At 38.0% G+C, this 17416-nt stretch overlaps 1 protein-coding gene across 50 annotated transcripts in view; it reads right to left on the bottom strand.

Moving 5' to 3' along the window:
* Nucleotides 1-17416, bottom strand: part of TRDN (triadin) — a 415136-nt gene that overhangs the window by 342226 nt on the left and 55494 nt on the right. For all 50 annotated transcript variants that reach the window (XM_061427426.1, XM_061427397.1, XM_061427384.1 and 47 more), the window contains exon 2: nucleotides 17117-17326. In XM_061427426.1, the coding sequence (XP_061283410.1) occupies nucleotides 17117-17326 (210 nt within the window). The remainder of the gene's footprint in view (nucleotides 1-17116; nucleotides 17327-17416) is intronic.

Here is a 17416-nt window from a genome sequence, read left to right as displayed (position 1 = left end):
CAGGGACGGGGGAGCCTGGTGGGCTGCTGTCCATGGGGTCGCACAGAGTCGAACACGACTGAAGCGACTTAGCAGCGGTGCTCATTGAGTTGGATTGTTGTGGCAAGAAATATTAAATTTCAAAAAAGGTATGTGTTTACACTGATATTTCCAAGTAAAATCTGGAATTTTCACCCACCTTTTCAACTATGATACACTTCTCTTCTGTTGAAAATATTATTTCTTAATAATATCAATTGAATTAATTACTTCATTTTTTCTACAGTATACCAATAAGAATTTCAAATAAAATGACATCAATACTACTAATAACAATAAAAGCAGTGAATGGAGTTTCAGATCTCTTTTCGTTTCTTTTTGTACTTGAACTATACCACAATAAGGACAGAGAGTCTGAATTGTATGTTTTAAAGTTATTTGAAGTAATTCTTTTCTTTGGTTATACCAATAACTTCATATATAGCTAGATTCATTTGCTTCAGTGTGTTTTCAGATTTTGGGGCTTATTTAAATTATTTAAAATATAAAAAGACATTTATGAGTTCTCAAAGTCAAAATCCATTTAAGAGCACATCTTAAGAAAATTGGGGGACTTCCCTGCTGGTCCAGTGGCCAAGACTCTGTGCTCCTAATGCAGGGGCCCCAGATTGAATCCTTTAGATCCCACATGCCGCAACTAAGACTGAGGATCTGGAGTGCTGCACTCAGACCCGGCGTCGTAGACAAATAGATAAATAAATAAATATTTTAAAAAGAAAGAAAGAGAAAATTGTGTTGCTATTCTGATCACTTGCTGTAGTGTCTTCTTCTTTTGACAGCTACCTAATTTTGTTAATTTTGACTTATCCTTTCATTATTTCATGTATTTCTTTCACATACATACTTATATGTAAAGGAATACATCTAAAATTATAAACAGGGGAATAATAAAATGAGATTTGCAATTTGCAGTAGTTTGGCCAAAGAATGAGCAAGGAGGCAGAGGTAAGATTAGAGGCAAAGAGAAAATATGAGGCTCCTCTAACTATCTGGGGGAAACTAAGGCAGGAGTTATAGAGACAAGGTCAGAGTAAGCAGAATCAAGAGACATTTAGAAAGTACAAACAATTCTTTTTGATCGCTTTTTGAAAGAGTAGTGGGGAAAGAGGGTGAGGAGTCTCATGATTCTAATTAAAGAAACAGGAAACTGGATTTGGAATCTAGGAGGCAGGCCTAGAAAGAAATACAATCAGCCCAGTGAGGAATTTTGAGTTTGATGCTCCGACTATCTTTCTAAAATTGGAGAGTGATTAGGGACAAAGATGTGAACTGGGAAGTTATTATGTGTGAAGGTCAGTTATAAGCAAACTTCTGAGCAAGTAGGTCAATTAAGAGGAAAATAAAAACACTGATGAGCTCTTTTTTTTTTTCAAAATAAAAATCACTTACCTACTCCCATGGTGGGAAGAATGTATTTCTTAAAACTTATCTTGGATGCTTTAATTGTTTAGAACTGCATCACTGTTTTTGGCCTTTAATCTAATTATCTGACCATTTTAAGGAAGGGCTGATCCTGTTATTAGACTGAAAGTCATATATTAAAGATAAGCAAGCTAAATATGATGGCAACTTACTCATCACTTGTATGGGAAACTCAAAGTCATCACAGCAATGGAATAAGGTGGTATTGTCTAACAGGGGAAAGAAGCTGCTGCTGCTGCTGCTAAGTCGCTTCAGTCGTGTCCGACTCTGTGCGACCCCATAGACGGCAGCCCACCAGGCTCCCCGTCCCTGGGATTCTCCAGGCAAGAACACTGGAGTAGGTTGTCATTTCCTTCTCCAATGCATGAAAGTGAAAAGTGAAAGGGAAGTCGCTCAGTCGTGTCCAACCCTTAGCGACCCCATGGTCTTCAGCCTACCAGGCTCCTCCATCCATGGGATTTTCCAGGAAAGAGTACTGGAGTGGGGTGCCATTGCCTTCTCCGATACAATAAAAAAATAATACATTTAAATAAAAATAAAATAAAAAACAATTGGAAAAGAATAAAAATCATAAGAGGTCATGTTTTTAATAAGCAAGTGTCAGTCAACGGTTCTAGTACTACAAGATTTAACTGAGATGAAGATAACTATGCTACTGGTTCTTTTGTTCATCTGTTCCATTTCTTTATTTAGAAATCAAGTGTGTATTTGAAACATTTCAGCAGAGTGATAGAATCGTGTCAGATTATCTCTTAGAGGGGCTTGGCCACAGGGACAGAAACAAAAAGGTTTGCATTTAGAGCTAAATAGGGATATAGGGAAGTGAGGGAAATTTGTCGGTTTTTTCAAGTTAGAAAACACATAAACATATGTAGAATGGAAAGAGGGGATACAGCAAAGACTGACGGTACAGGAATGAGATGTCATTTAAACCTAGAGACATTTAGATGTAGCAACATTGAAAACACACCTTCAAGTGGCCTTCTCCTATCATACCACACCCTCCCACACACATATTTCTTTAAGAGTAATAATCCCTTTTAAAAAGCAAGATCTTCCTGAAGCAGTAACTTGTACTTCTTTGTTAGAAAGCCATTAGACAGGTGGTTCTAAAACCATAGCAGCCTTTGTAAGCAAACAAAAACTAAAGCCTTTAAATGCCTCAAGGTTAAGATATCAAATCTAAGGACAACAAGTTGAAAGGAGTCAACTAGCCCTTCCCAAATAAGGCAAAGGCTTTGGCTGCAACCAATCAAATGACTTCCTTCCTTTGCTTCTGCCTCTTCTTCTAGGTGTGAAAGTGTTAGTCACTCAGTCCTGACTGACTGTGATCCCAAGGACTACAGCCTGCCAAGCTCCTCTGTCCATGGAATTCTCCAGGCAATAATACTGGAGCGGGTAGCCCTTCCCTTCTCCAGGGGATCTTCCTGACTCAGATATCAAACCCTGGTCTCCTGCCCTGCAGGCAGATTCTTTATAATTTCTGCTAGGTGGTACAGTGGTAGAGAATCGGCCTGACAATGCAGGGAATGCAGGAAATCTGGGTTCCATTCCTGGGTTAGGAAGATCCCCTGGAGTAGGAAATGGCAACCTGTTCCAGTATTCCTGCTGGGGAAATCCCATGGATAGAAGAGCCTGACTAGCTACAGTCCATGGGGTCATAAAGAGTCAGACACGACAGCATACAGTACACTTTTTGATAGAAGTTTTTTCCAAGGTCCTGTCAGCAGAGCACTGCTAACCACTCGTGGTTTGGTGCAGTCCGATATGAATCAGCTTTTGCTCATATTCTTAACATTTTGAGTTTGCCTTAGTTTATCTTTTAACATTCCTGATAACCACATATCCCCAAATCATTTTCTCTCCCTTTCTCTTTCCACCTCTCTCATCATCCTCTTCCTGTCTCTCTCTCCTCCCTCTGTGCTCTGGATACTGCCTGTATTAGATTGCAAAATCAGACTGCTCCATCTGATAGTGAGAATGATTTAAAAAATAAAGGGTGAACACAAAGCCCCTGAAGTGCATCAGATACTAAAAAATAAAACCCATTTGAGTTACAATTTTGAAAAAAAAAACAAAATACTTTCAGATGTAGATACTTAGATGCATTTAAAGCAAAGAAAAACTAGGATCCTGATTTACAAGCAATTTTAGTGAGTTCGTAAGGAGTACGTCAAAGCTATATATTGTCCTCCTGCTTATTTAAGTTATATGCAGAGTACATCATGCAAAATGCCAGGCTAGATGAAGCACAAGCTGGAATCAAGACTGCCGGGAAAAATATCAATAACCTCAGATACATAGATTACACTGCCATTATGGCAGAAAGTAAACTAAAGAGCCTCTTGATGAAAGTGAAAGAGGAGAGTGAAAAAGTTGCCTTAAAACTCAATGTTCAGAAAACTAATATTAAGACATCCAGTTCCATCACTTCATAGCAAACAGATGGGGAAACAATGGAAACAGTAACAGACTTTATTTTCTTGGGCTCCAAAATCACTGCAGATGGTGACTGCAGCCATGAAATTAAGACACCTGCTCCTTGGAAGAAAAGCTATGACCAACATAGACAGCATATTAGAAAGCAGAGACATTACTTTGCTGAAAAAGGTCCATCTAGTTAAAGCTATGGTTTTTTTCCTGTAGTCGTGTATGGATGTGAGAATTGGACTACAAAGAAAGCTGAGTGCTGAAGAAATGATTCCTTTGAACTGTGGTGCTGAAGAAGACTCTTGAGAGTCCCTTGGACTGCAAGGAGATCCAACCAGTCTATCCTCAAGGAAATCAGTCCTGAATATTCAATGGAAGGACTGATGCTAAAGCTGAAACTCCAATACTTTTGGCCATCTGATGCAAAGAACTGACTCATTTGAAAAGACCCTGATGCTGGGAAAGACTCAAGTCAGGAGGAGAAGGGGGCAACAGAGGATGAGATGGTTGGATGGCATCACGGATTCGATGGACATGAGTTTGAGTAAGCTCTGCGAGTTGGTGATGGACAAGGAGGCTTGGCATGCTGCAGTCTATGGGGTTGCAAAGAGTCCCACAGGACTGAATGACTGAGCTGACTGACTTAGTGAGTGCATTGCTTTATTGACTGCCTGAGGAAATGACTGTGACTTCTTCTAATCTACATCTGAATAGTCAGAGGCTCCAATTCTTGCCATTCAACATCGGAGGCGTGTGCATTTTCCTTCTGATTTTTAACATTTTTGCAATTGAAATTTTCCCACACTCATCTTCACTATTAACCAACTTTAATATTTTAAAAATGTACACTTGTGTGGAAACTTAATAACATTAAAAACAAGCAACTTTAGTTTAAATCGTGTGATTATGTCGGTGTTAAACAGTTTCATAGTATGTTTCTAAGTTGTCCTTCACTGTACCTCAACTGTTACTTTTTGAGGCAGTAAGAAGCATTAATGCAAATAAATGTACATTTCACCTTTCTTTCTCAATATGACCCCAATCAACCAATTTTTTTGCTGGCAAAATTGCGTTGCAGATGTTTAAGCCTGGAATATTTCCAGCTAGCTGGAGCTAGATCCATGTCATTTTATATCCAAGGGCATTTTATATCCTGAAATAAAAGTCACAAACAACTTTTGGCTGTTGTTTTTTATTCTTATCAAGCATCTATAGAAAAATTTAAGAGTCTTATTATACTTTTATTAATAAGCATGGTGTGGATGTTATTACATCAATTGAAAAAATTAACTTTCCTCCTCTTAGAAAAGTATATTATAGCTGAAATATAAATACAATCCCAATGTTACATGAATTAATAAGGAATGAGAAAGCAAGTTTTCTGTAGATTTATATTAGTAGATTTCTACAGATTTTTTTTTTTCCCAAGCTATAGAATTAATTTTCTGGTAGCAGAAGAAGAGTTAAAATATCATAGTACTCCAGTTAGATGACTTACTTGGATCAGTATGTTATAAACTTAGCAGACCAGTGAAGAAGAAAGATATTAAATTTGAGGTTAATATAGCAATTAGCATATTCTGACTAATTATTTAATAAACATGTATTTCATCAAGTTAAGATTTGGTTTGAGAAACTCTTGATTATATTATATATTCTCTTTAGCTATTCTATCACTATGTTAGCCACAGAAATCATTTTAAAGTTATTTTCACCACATTACAATGTAGCATGTAGGGTCATGAATTATGTACTTACTATATATCATACAAAAATAACAAACTATTTCAGAAAGGCTGGAACATTCCCTCGGTGTGAAAATAAAATAGAATACTTTAATCATTGTATTTCTATTGTATAACTGGGAAAATCTATGTATATTCAAATGATATTTAAAATTGGAAAGCATGTAGTCAATCCATCTTTTTGAAATATGCCTATTCATCTTTCTGAAACACTGAATAGCCTTAAAGTCATGAAGAATAAATTAAAATAATACTAACTACAATTTATCTAACAATTACTATGTGCCATTCAAAATTCCAAGTGTCTTGTATATATTACCTCATTCAGTGTTCACGGAACCACATGAAGCAGATACTATCACTGCCTACAGAGAATGGAACTGAGGCACAGAAAGTCATGTTTCCATGGTTACACAGCTACTAACCGGAGTGAGGGCTGCAATCCAGAGCCTGCACTCCACTACTTCACTCGGGGCTTGAGGTCCATGTGTTCTTTTATTATTGCTGTCTTGTGTTTTTGCTTGTTTGCTTGCTATGTATGCTTAGCAAATAACTCCTGTTAAGCTCATACAAATTGTACCAAACAGTATGTGGCAGGCAGTCAGCAGGCTAACAAGAATAGTAAGATAAATGAGACAATCTTTTCTTTGAGATGCTTAAGTTTCAATCAGGGAGACAGAAGTTTAAAAAGTGAATCCTAACACTTTCAAAGTCATCATAAGGAACAACTATGCTCATTACTCAGCATTCAGAGTGTAAAAAATGCTACCACATTTTCCTTTATTTATTTACTTATATATTCATGCTTTCATCTTAGCATTCATTCAGATGTTTATTGAGCTCACAGTGCTAAACACTTCTAAGTACTAGAAAAATCAAGTAGATAAAACAGTCACTTTCCTTGCAAAACTAACAGATCAGTGGAGAAGAGAGATATTAAATAAATAATCACACACAATCAAAGATACATACAACTTGTAATAAGTGCTGTGGGTAAAGAGTAAATGATATAATGGGGAATTAGGATAGAGTACCTTGATTTACATTCAAAGTTCAGAAAAGGTTTCTCTAAGGAAGCGAATCCAAGTGCAGCACGAAAAGATATTTAATAGTTGGACCATTGAAAAGTGGGTATTATCATTTGATATGATTTATAATTGTATCCAACTAGATGCATTTATAAATATAAACTATCATTTGCCAAGGTTCAAATGAATGGAATAGAGCATTGGTATCAAATTTGGGGGTTTTTGACCTTGAAAACTGCCACCAGCAAAAACCTGGAGCCCAACATCGAATTGCTAACTTTTTATTTTGTAAGAAAATGTCATTTAAAAAACTGTAACAGAAACAGTATCTGCCATTATCATCATTTCAAAATAAAATTTTCAGACCAAAAATGTATAAGTAATAGAAATAAGGACGCATCTTTAAAGTGGATAAATTCTTCTTTATCTTTTTTCTTCATTTCATGAAGAATCAACAAAACTTGATTAGGATCTGGGAACAACTGGACTACAAAAACTGCTATCTCCTTAAGGTGTTTAAGAGCAGATTGGAATTAAGTAATGAAATGTATCCTTTTAGATATGGTGACCAAGAGGACTAAATAAGCCTGGGACACTGAACAGAAAATGTGGGGTTGGAGATAAGACTTGAATCAGAATAAGAAGCACACAAAATGTCAACTATTCTTGAAAACTCAGTACACAGGAGAACTGATAGTCTTAAAATGTTGCATTTAGTGTTCCAGTTTTCCAAGTCTCCTGAAATGTAATAACAAATTCATATATATACAGTCACACAGTCATTTCTATACACACACACACAGACACACATATACATGTATACATAACTATTAAATGTTAAATTTAAACATTTTGATTGACTTTGGGTCTTCCCTCAGTCATTTTGCTCATCTAAACTCATACCCTGACAAGCAGTGCACCTGTGTTACTGGGCTAAGTGCCAGGGGAAGAAAAATCAGGGAAATTAATTTTCAAGAGCAGTAGATAAATGGCACACCTCATTAGAAAATCTATTTAAAAGGCACATCAGGAGATGTCTGCAAGACTTTCATAAGAAATTGATGCTTCTTACCATCATATTCTGGCTGGCTCTCTTCTCAGATTACTGATCTTACTTCCTGGTAATAAGATTCAAATTCAAGTTACATTTAATGAGTGCTTCCTATGTGCCAAGCAGGTATGTTTTACATAGATTATCTTCTCTATTTTTTCAAAATTGTTTTGAAATATTTTGTGGAATGCCTGCAAAAAATTACTTTATGTGCTTTAAGACCCCCCGGATATAGCCACATAATGATTTTCCCTTCTTATGGATGAAGATGCTAATAAATTATGACCCTTGTTCTTAAATTAAGAAAAGCCACAAATCACTACAATTTATTCCTGTACATTCTGACCTAGAGGAAGATCATTAACATCCACAAAGGCCTCTAGGTTTGTAGTCATTTCTTTAGCAATACTACTTGCTTGCATTTATTGTTTAGAGAGAAAGTTGTATCTGTAATAAGACAAAGAAGTCTATAAGGAGTATCAACAAAGACCACAAATTCTGATACTGAGTCATTAAATTATCAGGACACCCCTCTGTTTTCTGGAAGGACCTCCTGGCTGAGTCTACAGAAGCTTGGGGGCAAGGCCTCTAGCAGCCTTGTGATCTCCATTCCACTCTCGCAGGTGTCCTGTTTTGGATGATACAGTCATCCTATGGTGTGGCTTCGTGTGCTCTCTAATCTCTAACTAGAACTATGTTTCCCAGGATTCCCTTATATGAATGTTCCAGGTAACTGTTGTGTGTGAGAGAAATTTATAGGAGCTGTGGAAGACAAAACAGAAGTAACAACCACTGTTTATTCTCTGAAGGTTGGTGTAGAGCAGGCTTTGTCACCTCTCATGCAATGCACATTACGACAAACATACAGGCTGATCTTGATCCGTGATAGCAGCGGACTGCATCTCTTTGAGTTCCCACTGGATTTGCTCCTTCAGCATCTCGAAACCCTGGTGTAAGGCTCGTGTGTTCCCAAGATGGAAGGCACCAGCTTATATTGAAGCTCACCCACATCATCGTAATTAGAAGTGGTAAGAATCAAACGAGGGTTCCATTCGTTCTTAGTCTCCCCTTTCTATTTCCATCTGTCCTTTTCAGTGAAGGAGTTCAGGATATGCTACCCCAACCTGTGGCTCCATAGCATACCAAGCTGGAAGAATTAGAGAAAGAGCATGTGCAAGAATTTTCTGATCTTCCTCTGAAGCAGGTCATAAACGCTTCTGTGAGAGGGCACCCACTATGCCCAGAGGAAAGTAATGTCCTTGTCCCCAAAAGTCCAGAGGAATCTGAATGAACAGGCCTCACTGTGTCCTCCAGCTCGCTATAGTTAGCTCAGACCCTTTTTGGTCCTGTCACATTTTTTTACCACTTTTCATCAAAGCAACCACTAAAATGCTCAAGTCTAACTGCCTCTTAAGGTCTTCATTTCCTTATGAAGGGCTCCTATGTCACATAAAACTTATATTAAATAAATCTGAATGCCTTTCTCTTGTTAATTTGTCTTTTGCTAGAGGGGCCCTAGCCAAGAATTTAGAAAGAGAAAAGAAAAAGTTATGTTTCTCTTCTACCCTGTCTTCAACTCTGTCGACTTCTGACCCTGTACCAGATGAATTACAACAGCCTCATCTAGACTGCTTAATCAGCTTCCAAGAATGTCCAAGTCATAAAAAATAAATTCCCTATTTTACATTACTTATAGATGGTCAACACTGAAATCAGATTGATATATTCTTTGCAGCCAAAGATGGAGAAGCTCTATACAGTCAGCAAAAACAAGACCAGGAGCTGACTGTGGCTCAGATCATGAACTCCTTATTGCCAAATTCAGACTTAAATTGAAGAAAGTAGGGAAAACAACTAGACCATCCAGGTATGACCTAAATAAAATCCCTTATGATTATACAGTGGAAGTGAGAAATAGATTTAAGGGCCTAGATCTGATAGATAGAGTGCCTGATGAACTATGGACGGAGGTTCGTGACATTGTACAGGAGACAGGGATCAAGACCATCCCCATGGAAAAGAAATGCAAAAAAGCAAAATGGCTGTCTGGAGAGGCCTTACAAATAGCTGTGAAAAGAAGAGAAGTGAAAAACAAAGGAGAAAAGGAAAGATATAAGCATCTGAATGCAGAATTCCAAAGAATAGCAAGAAGAGATAAGAAAGCCTTCCTCAGCGATCAATGCAAAGAAATAGAGGAAAACAACAGAATGGGAAAGACTGGGGGTCTCTTCAAGAAAATCAGAGATACCAAAGGAACATTTCATGCAAAGATGGGCCCAATAAAGGATACAAATGGTATGGACCTAACAGAAGCAGAGATATTAAGAACAGGTGGCAAGAATACACAGAACTGTACATAAAAGATCTTCATGACCCACATAATCATGATGGTGTGATCACTCACCTAGAGCCAGACATCCTAGAATGTGAAGTCAAGTGGGCCTTAGAAAGCATCACTACGAACAAAGCTAGTGGAGGTGATGGAATTCCAGTTGAGCTATTCCAAATCCTGAGAGATGATGCTGTGAAAGTGCTGCATTCAATATGCCAGCAAATTTGGAAAACTCAGCAGTGGCCACAGGACTGGAAAAGGTCAGTTTTCATTCCAATCCCAAAGAAAGGCAATGCCAAAGAATGCTCAAACTACCGCACAATGGCACTCATCTCACATGCTAGTAAAGTAATGCTCAAAATTCTCCAAGCCAGGCTTCAGCAATATGTGAACCGTGAACTTCCTGATGTTCAAGCTGGTTTTAGAAAAGGCAAAGGAACCAGAGATCAAATTGTCAACATCCGCTGGATCATGGAAAAAGCAAGAGAGTTCCAGAAAAACATCTATTTCTGCTTTATTGACTATGCCAAAGCCTTTGACTGTGTGGATCACAACAGACTGTGGAAAATTCTGAAAGACATGGGCATACCAGACCACCTGACCTGCCTCTTGAGAAATCCATATGCAGGTCAGGAAGCAACAGTTAGAACTGGACATGGAACAACAGACTGGTTCCAAATAGGAAAAGGAGTTCGTCAAGGCTGTATATTGTCACCCTGTTTATTTAACTCCTATGCAGAGTACATCATGAGAAACGCTGGACTGGAAGAAACATAAGCTGGTATCAAGATTGCAGGGAGAAATATCAATCACCTCAGATATGCAGATGACACCACCCTTATGGCAGAAAGTGAAGAGGAACTAAAAAGCCTCTTGATGAAAGTGAAAGTGGAGAGTGAAAAATTTGCCTTAAAGCTCAACAGTCAGAAAATGAAGATCATGGCATCTGGTCCCATCACTTCATGGGAAATAGATGGGGAAACAGTGGAAACAGTGTCAGACTTTATTTTTCTGGGCTCCAAAATCACTGCAGATGCTGACTGCAGCCATGAAATTAAAAGACGCTTACTCCTTGGAAGGAAAGTTATGACCAACCTAGATAGCATATTCAAAAGCAGAGACATTACCTTGCCAACAAAGGTCCGTCTAGTCAAGGCTATGGTTTTTCCTGTGGTCATGTATGGATGTGAGAGTTGGACTGTGAAGAAGGCCGAGCACCGAAGAATTGATGCTTTTGAACTGTGGTGTTGGAGAAGACTCTTGAGAATCCCTTGGACTGCAAGGAGATCCAACCAGTCCATTCTGAAGGAGATCAGCCCTGGGATTTCTTTGGAAGGAATGATGCTAAAGCTGAAACTCCAGTACTTTGGCCACCTCATGTGAAGAGTTGACTCATTGGAAAAGACTCTGATGCTGGGAGGGATTGAGGGCAAGAGGAGAAGGGGATGACAGAAGATGAGATGGCTGGATGGCATCACTGACTCGATGGACGTGAGTCTGAGTGAACTCCGGGAGTTGGTGATGGACAGGGAGGCCTGGCGTGCTATGATTCATGGGGTCGCAAAGAGTCGGACATGACTGAGCGACTGATCTGATCTGATCTGATCTGATAGTGACTCTACTCTGATCAAAGTAGACAAGAGTATTACTGGAATAGTATTTTGACATTGCATTTAGTAAGAAATGAAGGGTAGGTGAAATCTCTTATCTAGTATCTGATTTTGGTGCCCTAAAATTTGTCCTGTTTGAAAAGATGAAGCAAAGTCACAAATTTTTCAGACCAGGAATCCAGGTGTCATCCCTAGTTTACAGACAAGAAAAGGTAACCACCTAGTAATGCTAACTTGTAGGCTATAGAGATATAAGTGAACCCAGTCTTTTGAATTAAGCACATATTAAAAGTTACTTCTACTAGTGCTTCACAAGTAGATTATATACAGATCAACCAAATCAAATTCAGAAAATAGCGAATTGAGAAGATTGTCCAGATGAGAATCATTCTTCCCAATCCAGTACTTGCTTATGAAAACAGATTTTAATTTCTCTGTAAACATTTTTTAATATATGGAGTTGCTTATCTACTTTTCTCAAGTGCCAGAGCCCAAGGACAGTAAACCTGCCTGGTCTTCAGAACTATTTCTGATATGCTTTCTTCTACCACCAACCTTGTTTTTAAACATTAACAATACATATTTCAAAGACTACTATGCAGTACTGAAGCCCCATCATAGTAATAATATTTATCCCTAGTAAATGTTTGAAAGGCACCAATTAAAAATAGCATTAGAAACATAAGAGAATCATTTACATTTGAAACTCTCAATGAAGTGAATGTTTTTTCTGCAAAAATGTTGTTGTTGTAAAAACAACATTAAAGAGAGGTTGAAAACATAATAAATGGAGAAAATAAATCAGAATTTTAATATAAGTGTATGTATACTATCCAACCAGTGGTTAATATGAGTTAGAAGTTTTATGCTGTAATTATACAATGTCCTTGAACTTATACTCTTTTGGTTCTAGAAATTATTCAAATTTTAATTAGCAAAAAGTATTTGAATTTCTTATTTGAAGAATTATATATATATATCTCATTGAGAATTTTAGTTTTGAGATTTTTAAGATATCAAATTCATTAGAGAATATTTATTTTCCTAGATATGGCCCCATGATACCAGCCATTCCAATACACCAACTTTCTCTTTGCACCTGTCTCTCTTTTTCAAGTAAGAGAATTGAATGCTACTTCTTTAGATTTAAGTATTCATCCAAAAATACATAACTTGGCAATATAACTTTCTGACAATATAATACGTGGTAGCCAACCACCACATTGGCCCCAGTGATTTTTGCCTATGGGCACTCATACCACTGTGCAGTCTCTTCCAACACTGAGTAGGGATGAACTGTGTGACCAAAAGGATTTTACAGAAATGGCAGTGTGTCATTTGCAAGTGTAGGCTATAAAGGGCATTGTGACTTCTGTCTTGCTCTTTCTTGGATCACTCAGTCTAGAGACACCAGGTGCTATGTTCTGAGGACAAACCGGCATTAACTTGACAGCCAAGTGAGTGAGACATCTTGCCAATGACTCCGCAACCCCAGAATAATTTTCAGATGTCTGCGACCCCAGCCAGTGTTTTCATGGCAACCTCAAGATATACCCTATACCAGAACCACCCACCTAAGCCATCCCCAAATTCCTGACCCACAGACACTGTGTAAAGCGATAGTTATTTATTATTCTTTAAACCTCTTACTTTTAAGGTAATTTACTATGCAGCCGTAGATGACTATTACAAAATATGAAAAGTATCATTTCATCTTATAAACATATTTAATTTTCTTATTCTAATTTTGTTAAATTTGTAGCCCACTAGGCTCCTCTGTCCATGGGTTCTCCAGGCAAGAATACTAGAGTGGGTTGCCATTTCCTTCTCCAGGGTATTTTCCCGACCCAGGGATTGAACCCAGGTCTTCTGCATTGCAGGCAGATTCTTTACCATCTGAGCTATAGGGAAGTCCCAAAATTTGAAGAAGAAAATGGCAACCCACTCCAGTATTCTTGCCTAGAAAATTCCACCGACAGAGGAGCCTGGTGGGCTATAGTCCATGGGGTGGCAATATGACTGAGTGACTAACACACATATAATTTTGTAATTAAAATTACTTAAAAATTAAATTACTTATTAATTTTTTAAGTTGCTCAGAAGCTGGGTGAAATAAAATTTTTATGATAAATATTTGTTTCTTCATTATTACGGAATTATTTCAAAATCAAAATATCAGCATTATTCATTCCTTTAAGCAATATACAGCAAAACATATGCTACATGACAGATACTCATGTACAGAGAGGAATAAGAGAGTTTCTTCCTTGAATAAGTTTAAGTTTCTGAATGAGATGGACAAGTAAACAGATACTAATAATACAGTGTGATAGCTGCTGATAATACTGGTGCCCATAAGGGACTAAGAAAAGGAAAGCATGGCACAGCGAGTGTTTCCTAGGAAATCTGGAAACATTTAGCAAAAAAGGGCTGAATCCATCCTTCAAGAAAAGAGGAATGAATCTCTCACTAGTGGTATTAAAATGTATACAGTACTTTGTGATAAACCAGGTTCTGTTCTGAACACTCCACAAATAAATTCATTTATATGATTTCCTTAATAATCTTATTGCATGGGTACTAATATTATCCCCACTGTTTAAATGATGAAACGGAAGCAAAGAAATTCCAAGCAACTTTTCTCACAACAGCTAGAAAGTTCCAAGATCTGGATTTATTAATAATAGAGAGGAAAAATCCAGTACCAGAGTAAACATTCGTGGCCTCTTTCGTACACTTTCTGCTATATTGGACCATGCACGAGCGGAGGCGGGGAGCAGTGAGAGTGTATGTGCTCCTAGGGAAAGAAAACAGGTGAGAGCAGTGGGAGGTAGCACAGGGCACACGAGCGGAATCACAAGATGAACATAAAGGGCCGAGCCAAGGACTTGAATTTCATGCCAGGGGAGCTGTACTTGGCAAAAATACGTGATGAAACTTATGTTTTATGAAGATACCTTAAGGGCAATGTTAAAAGGGAGAGACTGGATGAGGCAGGCAAGAAGAAAGTGCACTAGCACCCTTGAACGACAATCAAGGTCTAAAGTGTCGTAATGGAGACCGTGGTCATACGAGGAGGAAGCAAATTTATGAGGGGTACGAAGGCTGGCTGGCACACAGTATGGTAATTGATCAGGTGCCCAGAAGATGTAAAAGATGACTTGGAGGTTTCTTTTTGCAGGGAATGGAGAGATGGTTAGGTCATTAATAAATATAGAGAACTGGAGGAAGAGTCTTCACAAAGATGTACTTAATAAGCACTTCCTGAAAGAAGAAATGAAGTAGTAGGAATACAGAGGTTATTTTTTGCCAATCAAATGTGATACCAGTAACAGAGGCATTATCCATAGTTTCTCATTACAGTAGTCCAAGGAAGCTCTACTGTGGACTGTAAGTGTGTCTTGCATTCAAATAATCTAACCTGAAAGTCTAATTATATGTAGCTGCTCATTTTATCAAATAATTAAAGACAAACTCAACAGTAATTTCTTTAGTACACTTATTAAAATAGTAACTTTACAAATATTAGATTTACATGCAATTCTAAAATACATCTACTATAAAAATTGAAGAACTATATTTTATGACCATATTTGGTTCTAAAATTTGAATGAATGAAATTCTTATAAAGAATGGATGAAATATCACATTCAATTAGGCTCAAGGGAAATGAAATCTCCTAGAGGAATGTAACCAACTGATTTTCACTTAAAATTCTAGGTCATATTTTATATTATTCACATTTTTAACAGTATATTCTTTTAAGAGGCTGCCTTACACACAGTATCAAAACAACTGCCTATTTAAAGCAGATGCTCATGGCTCTATATAAACAGCCCTTTTGCTCTGGTTGACATCGTGGGATTTGTCTGTCTGTTGTATGATGCTCATGCTCACTTTAGCCCAGCACAATGGTATGGGGGCAGTCAACTCAGTCACACCTCCATGTCAATAAACCCAACCATACATTTTTATGACTTCCCCTTACTCCTACTAGCATTTCTTTTAACTTAGCCATTTCTTGGCACATATAGTAGATACTTGATGATAATAACTGTTGAATAAGCAAAATACCATAATGAGAAATAGAGGATCTCTTACTGTATAGAATGCAACATAACAGTTTCTGTGCTCTACTGAATCCACTCCTACTACAGAAAGAACAGGTGGGTTGGGTGGTGCTCAGTGCAAATATGAATGAGCACATTAAGAGGTTGATGAAATGTTTTTGCTTATGATACAAAGACATAAGCATAAACTCATTCATCTATTCATTTAATACTTACAGAGCACCTGACTTATTCCTTCCCTCAAGGAACTCAGTCAATAGAGCATGGCAGATGTGGAAATAAACAAATATAATTTAAAAAATACAAAAAGACCTTGAACAAAGAGATGAACAACATACTCAGACATTGAATAGGCCACAGTGAAAATCTAAATTTCATTACTTGTGATCTTCCTGCAGGTGTATGTGCTAAGTCACTTTAATTGTGTCTGACTCTATGCGATCCTATGACTATAGCCAGCCAGGTGCCTCTGTCCATGGGATTCTCCAGGCGAGAGTACTAGAGTAGGTTGCCATGCATTCCTCCAGAGGATCTTCCCAACCCAGGGACTGAACCCATGTCTCCTACATTGGCAGGTGGGTACTTTACTATTAGCACCACCTGGGAAGCTCTGTGCTATACCTATCTCACTTCAAATTATAAAAACACATGGTTGGTCATAGTATCTCATTACAAATAATTAGAAAACTCAAAATAGGGGGTTCCAGTGGGAGGAGCAAGGGCTTCTCAGGTGGCTCATTAGTAAACAATTCACCTGCCAATGCAGAAGACATAGGAGATGTGGGTACAATCCCTGGTTGGGAAGATCCCCTGGAGGAGGGCATGGCAACCCACTCCACTACTTTTGCTTGTCCATGGGGTCACAATGAGTCCTACATGACTGAGTGACTGGCTATTCATTCAATGGGAGGAGCAAAGAGAATATCTGGGAAGAAAGCTTGGAACCAGATGGTGAGGGGACTTACACAATTTTCCATTTATCCAAAAGTGCTTTATTTCGTTTGGTTTAGTTTTATGTTACCCCTTACACTTTATTCCTTTATAAAGGAGTACTAATCAAGTATAAGATCTACAAATTATCCTTTATTATTGGTTGATAAAATCCCTATTCCCAAACCAAATATCCACCACCACCATGCTTTGGGATCATTAACCTCATGGGACTATAGCATTCAGCTTTTACTCAGCTCTTCAAATAAGGCTGCATTTGAAATCTATAAGGAAAACAGACAAAGAGAAGAAGGAAAGGTGAAGATGGGAACTAGCCCTCAGTGGCCTTCAAGCATGTTTGTAGTAGGACGCTTTATTTGCGGGGCAAAGAGAAACAAAGCTAGAGCTGGAGAAAACACCACTTCTTTTCATGTAAGAGCCAAACTTCATGGACCTTACCTGATAAGTTTTTGTAATCCACTAAGTCAAACATAACAACGGCCACAGCTGACCATGTGATGATGAGAGCGATGACCAGAAGCCAGGCTGCTGGGGAGCTGAATGTCGTCACTAGGTCCTCTGTGACTGTCCTCTTCAGCACTTTTCCAGAGGCCTTGGGCACAGATCCATTCTTGCTGTCTATCACAGTCGTGGTTGTAGATGCATTTCCTAATCAAACATTTGAGAAAGGAGAATTACGGTTTAGGATTTCACATCAAATATTGATGACAAAAAAACCCCTCACAAATCACAGACTTA

The sequence above is a fragment of the Bos javanicus genome, chromosome 9 (assembly GCF_032452875.1).
Source record: "Bos javanicus breed banteng chromosome 9, ARS-OSU_banteng_1.0, whole genome shotgun sequence".
Taxonomy (NCBI): domain Eukaryota; kingdom Metazoa; phylum Chordata; class Mammalia; order Artiodactyla; family Bovidae; genus Bos; species Bos javanicus.
This window is presented reverse-complemented; position numbering and strand designations above follow the sequence as displayed.